The sequence below is a fragment of the Arachis hypogaea genome, chromosome 4 (assembly GCF_003086295.3).
Source record: "Arachis hypogaea cultivar Tifrunner chromosome 4, arahy.Tifrunner.gnm2.J5K5, whole genome shotgun sequence".
Lineage (NCBI taxonomy): Eukaryota > Viridiplantae > Streptophyta > Magnoliopsida > Fabales > Fabaceae > Arachis > Arachis hypogaea.
In genome coordinates, this window is record NC_092039.1 from 16,174,360 (window position 1) to 16,181,873 (window position 7,514).

The following is a 7,514-nucleotide window of genomic DNA, read 5'->3' on the forward strand; positions in this document are numbered from 1 at the left end:
TCACTATAGAGTTGAGATTTTCTTTACCATTATGGCTTCTGTATCAACAATTGTTCAAGTCATCGGGCTTATGGTTGCACTATTTATGGTCTTCTTGTTAATAATAAGCTTTATCATTATTGCATTACTTTTGCGAGAAGATGATCAACAACTATAAAATCACCATGGAAAAATTGTTAGTGTCGAATTTTGATAAAATTAGTTGTATCCTAGCTACTGACATAAACACCCTAGCTTTAAATAACTAGTTCCCTATCACTTAAAAATGCTTTGTATTTTACTATTTTAGGTCTTGGGAGCTTTATATAAATTCTTATAAACTATGTTTAATTTTTCCCTACTAGGTAATCAATCATTTTTTTACCAACACATGTAATTAACACTCATAGCTCTCAAGCATAAAAAATACCAAACAATAAACTAATAGCAGAAACAACAAAAGTGAAAAATTAGTATTATGTTGTTTATTTTGATATAAAGTTGTAAAGAAGTGTAAAATATAACAATTCATTTTTGTGTGCTCTCTATCAATCTGTGTGCAAATTGTATAATGTGAGTGCAAAATTATGTTAATTCGTGTATGTATATATAAAAACCAATAAAATGTAAGCTTGATGTGTTGGTTCAATTCGTTATTGGCTAAGTTACTGGGCCTCTAAAATTTCTGATTTCTCTTATATATACAAGAAGAAATATAATTGGAAAAGTATTAATTAATTTATTGTTTATTCTGGCCTTTAATTTGGAGATGATTACATATATATTGCTCCTGCAAATTTGAGTCCAAACGTTGTTCCATTTAGCTGGTGGTGGATATTCTGTGTGTGTAATACAGAATCTAAAAATGTATCCAAAAAATGTATCAGTAGTTGACTCCACGTATTTGACTCTAAAATATGTGTGGATATTTTAATACAGAATCTCAAGAAAAACTGTATCCAAAAAATGTAATATAAATAGTCTAAGTCGATAATTGCATCAGTAGTTGACTCCATGTATTTGAATTTGTAATTTTAAGTTCAACTTATCAAAACAATAGTCTCTAGCTCTACATGACAAGATTGTTTTTCTCCTTGAATGCACCTAATGGTCCTAGTCCACTCGATTCTATCTCTTGCAAGTGCCAATTAGCGCAACCAACTTAGCAAGTTGTCTCTTGTTTTTCTTAAAAAGCTTAGGCTATTAAGAGATAATGGATATACTAATTTTTTGTGCTATTAATCACCGAAGAAAAAGATGAACCATGCATCTGGGTATGTATGCGAATACAGTTAATTGTAGATGATCAATGCCTTTCTGTTTATTCAAATAGAGCTTCTTCAAGGGACGAGTTCTCCGCCGGTAGAATGCAGATCAAGGAAAGAAACAAGATGATTGAGGAGCTTCACATGTAAGCTTAATTTATACTGGATTAATTGCTTTCGAAATAGCAAAGTTATCAAAAAATAAACCAATGTATGACAAGCCTGCAAATAATGTTGAACATTATTTTTTTGCTTGTTATAAGTTAAAGAAAAGTTCTTTTTCTAAAATTTTTTTGTTTAATTGGGAAGATAAGCGGAACTTTTAGATTACAAGTAAGAACAGGTTGGTATTAGAACGTGAAATAGATAGAGGAAAAAAAAAATGTCATTTAATTCATCTTGTACCTGTGTTGAAGTTCTTTTATTCTAAGAGTATGTATCGATTAATTGGTGGTTTGATGAAACTAGTGCTCAATTTTTCGTTTTCAACGATTACATTGGTGCTCAAACAACTGAACAAGCTTGCATTCTTCTACAAATTTCCTAATTTAGTTACCAATTACTAATGCCATGAAAATCATATCAATAAAAAGGGCTTAAGAATTTGGTTATGGGGTTAGGGGTGGTGTTTTAGTTGGAAATGGGTGTAGTGAGTGTATTTACACTTTGGTAGACATGTCAGATGCAAGGTTTAACACGCAGGGGGTGTGTTACATGCAGCATGTGGGAGGCGTGGAAGACACGTGGCGAAACCTGGTTGGGCCGGCAAGAAGCACGTGGGGGCGTGCTGACACGTGGCGAAGCCTGGTTGGGTTGGAAAACAGCACGTGGGGGTGTGCTGAGTCAGCACGCAGGAGGTGTACTGACACATGGCGAAACCTGGTTAGTTGAAGCTCCAGCACGTGGGGGGCGTGCTGAGTTAGCACGGGTAAGGCGTGTTGACACGTGGCTCACTCTGATTGGCTGATGAAGCAACACGTAGAGGGCATGCTGAATACTCTCCTCTATATAAGGCAAAGCTCGGTACCATTTTCATTGCAAAGAAGAGTGTGCTTTGAGTGTTCTTTGAGTGTGTTGGTAGTGTAATGGAAGGTACCGCAAACTTGGTAGTGTATGCAATGGTGAGATAATACGGAATACTCATGAGGGAGTGAGGTTTGTGTGCTAGAATCCATTTTCGTTTGTGGTTCCATGCACCATTACGTTAATGGAGTTTCAAAATGGTCTCTGTCAAAACATGGAGAACGATATGTTAAGGAGAGTGAGCAGAATTCTGTACCAGAATCTGGTTGTAGTTTTTGGTGGTCTAATACAGTTTGATATCATGCTGATCATTGACGAAGCGAGTATACAAAATATGTTCCAAATTCACTGACAGACTCAGATGCAACAGCCACAGATTGAGCTGTATGTTGAGTTTGAAAACATACAGGTAGATGGGATTCAAAATGATTCAGATATAGAGGATGATAGAGCTACAGTGTACGAAGGAATGAATAGTGACAGTAAAGAGGACTTCAAAGTCACTTATGAAGCCGGCGACGAAGAGGAGGATGGTGATGTGGGAGTTGAGGCAGCAGTGGAGAATGTAGTGGTTCACCCCTCGGGTAGTCATCCGATGAATGTTCCACCTTTTATGCGTAACTTGAATCTTGACGCCATGCATACACCGGAATTTATGGAATATGCAAAAATAGGTACGTGATGACTGAATAATACGTTTTTGTTCATTTATATTATTGATTGATTAATGAATGATGATTTCTACTTTCTGTAGGCGTTGCTGATCCTGAGGATGGAGAGTTCAGGATTGGAATGGAATACAATTCTAGAAAGTCGGTCGTCGCAGCAATTATAAGTTACACTATCTCTAGAGGAGTTGACTACAATGTGTATGAATTTGAGCCACAGACGTTCTATACAAAATGCAAGAAGTATGGGCGTAGGTGTGACTGGCTTATCCGAGCCAGCTTGATACAAAGAAAGGGTTGTTGGGAGATACGCAAATACAACAGTAGGCACACGCGCACAATGGGAACGATTTCACAAGATAATTCAAAGTTGGACTCGGATACAGTTGCTGAGGCTATAAGGCCATTGGTCGAGACTGACCCGTCCATCAAGGTGAAATTTATAATAGCGGAAGTCCAATCAAGGTTCAACTATACCATCAGTTACCGAAAGGCTTGGTAGGCAAAGCAGAAGGCCATAGCCAAAGTTTTTGGTGGTTGAGAGAATTCTTACCAAGCTTTGCCATGGTGGCTCTCGGTCATGGTTCAAAAGATGCCTGGTTCAATTGTCCGAATAGAAACACGACCATTATACAACAGGAATGAGGAGGCACACTGTGTAAAAATACTTCATCGCATATTTTGGAGTTTCAATCCATGCATTAAGGCGTTCAGGCATTGCAAGCCTCTAGTTTAGGTTGACGGCACACACCTATACGGAAAATACAAAGGTACACTTCTGGTTGCTGTTGCACAAGATGGGAACCAGAATATTGTGCCTATCGCTTTTGCCTTGGTGGAAGGAGAGACAGCTGATGTGTGGCACTTCTTTCTCAGGAATCTGTGAATGCATGTTGTTAGAAAAGACGATGTGGGAATGATCTCAGATTGATATGAGTCAATCCGGACAGTAGTAAATCGTTCCGGAGGTGACTGGCAACCTCCAAGAGCATGGTGGATGTTTTGTATAAGGTACATTGACAGCAACTTCTTAAGGGCATTCAAAGTCCCTCATTTGCAAAAACTTATTGTCAACATAGGGTATTCAAAAACATTGGAGGAGTACAACATCAACTATAAGAGGTTGGAAGAGTGAGGCGAGGCATATGCCAGGTGGTGCGATGCCATTGGACTCCGACTTAAGGTATTGGCATTCGATGAGGGACATTGATGGGGCCATATGAGGACAAACCTTGCCGTGTGCATTAACTTAGTATTAAAGGGTGCCCGAAATCTACCTGTGTTGGCGCTCGTCCGAACAACGTATTATCGGTTAAATGAACTTTTTATGCGGAAGAGTGCCGAGACTCATGAACGCAAGCGTGCTGGATTTACTTACTCCGTATTTGCACAATAGCGGATAGAAGCAAATATGCAATAGGCTGGGAATATAGTTGTGCACCGGTTTGATAGATGAAATGAGGTGTTTGAGGTCTGAAATGACAAGCGAAAAGGTGTTAGTTGTTGATCTTACGCAACGGACCTGTGACTGTGGGCACTTTCAGGTGGAACGACTATCATGTCGCCATGTTATTGCTTGTTGTGCTAACCAATGTCTCGATTGGCAATTGTATGTGCATGATGTGTACAAGATGACAGATGTTCATAAGGTATATAGATTTGAGTTCACATCATTAGGTGATCTCGAGACATGGCTTGCTTATGAGGGACCCACATTGGTCGCTAATCCCGCCTTGAGGCGAACGTTGAAAGGTCGCCCCAAATTGATCCAATACTTGAATGAAATGGACTCACGCGACATGCGTGGTGCTCGAATATGTCGTCTCTGTGGTGCTTAGGGTCATAGTCGGAGTCCTCAGCGTGCTGGACTGAGTGGTGCTGGTGGCGATGATGGTTCCTAGGTTTAAGTTGCACTCCACGAAGAGTGATGCAATGCTGGTCCAGCGGAATGTCTCTTGCTACTTGTGGTGGAGGTTGTGCATACCCAAACTGACACATCACTCGGTCTAGAAGGTGCCATTCGACACAGTCAAATGACAACAACGGAGCAACGATGTCACACACCTCAAGATGTCCCTATAACTCGTTGGGTATGATCAATCCGTCGTACGACCGCCACTCAAACTACCACATATTATTGGTATATTAGAACCTTAATATTAATGTTTGGAAATAGGAATCACACAAATCCTAAATATTTACCTCCTCCATGTAGTCTATATCTTTCCTAAATCTCGCTACGGTCTTCAACAACCATGCTGTGGTCCGTTCCGAATGACTCCACCTGAAACGTGATTCATTGAAAAAATTTAAAAATTCACCGTAAATCAAACATGCATCATGAATAATACGCAAGACTAAAATAGGTTTTTTGTTATCTCATAGCAACTGGTATCTTAGCCGGTGAAAGGGTCTATCTCGGTACGGGCGTAATACAGGGTATTCGCTCCCATGCCCAAACAAACAACAGATTAAGAGGGCCATCCATCTCCTTTGTATCATATCGTGATGCATGACATAGTGCTTTGTAAAGATGTGCGAGACATGCTGACCTCCAACTATAAGTATGGATCCGCTCGAAGTCGCGAAGCAATGGTAGATACTTCGCGTGGGCATATGCATTCAACTTGTCTGTGAATAGAGTTGAACCCAACAAATAAAAAATCTGGCATCTGACATATCTTCTAGTAGACTCCTTAGTGTCCAACGGCTCTGGATCTCTGATACGTCGAAGCCAACCCAACTTTATATAGGACATCGAAAAACTACTGACTTCTAGTTCATGACCAAATATCGTGATGCTCTGGCTCTGTAGGAAGACGCTACTACTATCTGTCCATCCGTTCACAGGCTCTCCATAAATGGGTAGGTCAAATATATGTGCGACATTCTCTAGTGGCATAGTAACCTCACCCACCAACAATACAAAAGTGTGAGTTTTTGGCCTCCACATTTCCGCTAGAGCAGCTAATAAGAGGTAAAATCCTCTTATCACCCCAATCCTAGAAACGTGGTAGAATCCCGTCGAGCGTAAGTGGCTTTCGACCATTAAGTTCCACGTTTGTCGTGGATCCAGTTTACGAACCATCAAATTACTGTTAGGCTGGTTCCACAAAAATGTATTTATTAGTTTAAATAAATAATAATTCTTACAAATAATAAATCGACATCAATATAAATATTGTTATAAATATTCACATTTTTATTATAATATTTATTTATTAAAATATTTAACAAATATTACCATATTTATTTAAAAATATATTTAGTCATTTATTAATATTAAAATTGTTTATTAAACTCACAGAAAAATATTTTCATTCTAAGAAAAATAATAAAAAATTATATATTAACATTTATTTCTTTAAATATTATAAACAAATATTTATACTTACACTTCTTTTTTTAAATAAATAAACATAAATGATTGATTTCTTTCCCGAAATCAAAATATTTATTTTTTCAATATTTAATAACAATATATTTTATAAATATTTACATATTTATTATAATATTTATTTATTAAAATTTTAAAAATACATGCATATTTATTTTCAAAAAATCCAAATATTTATTTATTTATTAGTATATTCATAACAAAAATTATAAAATATATATTCCATTATAGTATTTTTATTACAAAAAATTAATCCAATTGTAACAAAAAAATTATATATTCACGTTTATATAAAATAAAATATAATATAATTATATTTTACAAATAAAAATTTTATTCTAAAATATTCATAAAATAAAAAAAAAACAATAATCCTACTATATTTTTATATATGTTAAATAACAAAAATTAAAAAATTTAAATACATAAAAAGAATATAATTTATCAACTTACATAAATTGGATGATATAAATAATTTATAATTTGTTTCTCGAGTGCCGTATAATTACGTACCATTTTTTTAAATAAATACAAACTAATATTTTTTTCTCTAATTTTTAGCCCCCTTCTTATTTCTTTACTCGCAACACTTCTTCTCTTTAACATATACTAACGCTAACACACTCTAATGCATGTACTGGAGGTGAGGGTCTCTTTTTATAGAGCCCAAAGAGTAACATTTGCTGCTTATCGGGGTGAAGGAGCTATCCCCTGCATGTAGACAGCCTCCAACACGCCCACCCCGTGTTGCTGCAGCATATTGGAAAGGCGCGAAACTCTGCAAAACCTGCTTGATTCGCAGGCAACACGCCCCCCGCGTGTTGCCAGGGAGCTACATGCGTGCCGAGTCACACGCTCACGGCGTGTTGCTGGGGTGCTGACACGCTTCTGACGGACAGTGGTACCACACTCCCTGCGTGTTGACCGTGACATCCACATACCAGCAAAACACCTCACTCCCTAATATTCAGCCAAAACATCAATACAGCCTCCATATGAAAAATAATTTTTGAATAAAAGGTGTCATAAAAGTCTTCTTCTGAAAAGTTTAAACTGATAGGAGAAAGTAACATTAATTGTTATATCTCTAACAAGAGAAAGAATGAAAACAAATGCTTAAAAGAATTTTCAAACAAGTCATGGATAAAAGTTTTAAATATTGGATTTAGAGCATCAAATCCA

General features: G+C 37.1%; 1 protein-coding gene across 1 annotated transcript; it reads right to left on the minus strand.

Moving 5' to 3' along the window:
- Nucleotides 1-5,162: 5,162 nt before the first annotated feature.
- On the minus strand, nucleotides 5,163-7,265 carry LOC112794690 (serine/threonine-protein phosphatase 7 long form homolog). Its single transcript, XM_025836670.1, has 3 exons — nucleotides 7,074-7,265; nucleotides 5,361-6,038; nucleotides 5,163-5,219 (listed from the first exon to the last, which is right to left on the minus strand). The coding sequence occupies exons 1-3, from the start codon at nucleotides 7,263-7,265 to the stop codon at nucleotides 5,163-5,165; spliced, it is 927 nt and encodes a 308-aa protein (XP_025692455.1).
- Nucleotides 7,266-7,514: the final 249 nt, after the last annotated feature.

Coding starts and splice junctions, on each gene's coding strand:
- LOC112794690 (XM_025836670.1), bottom strand. CDS start 7,265: ATGTCACGGTCAACACGCAGGGAGTGTGGTACCACTGTCCGTCAGAAG. Junction 6,039..7,073: donor ATATGCTGCAGCAACACGGG/GTGGGCGTGTTG, acceptor TTGTGGAACCAG/CCTAACAGTAATTTGATGGT. Junction 5,220..5,360: donor GAATACCCTGTATTACGCCC/GTACCGAGATAG, acceptor ATCACGTTTCAG/GTGGAGTCATTCGGAACGGA.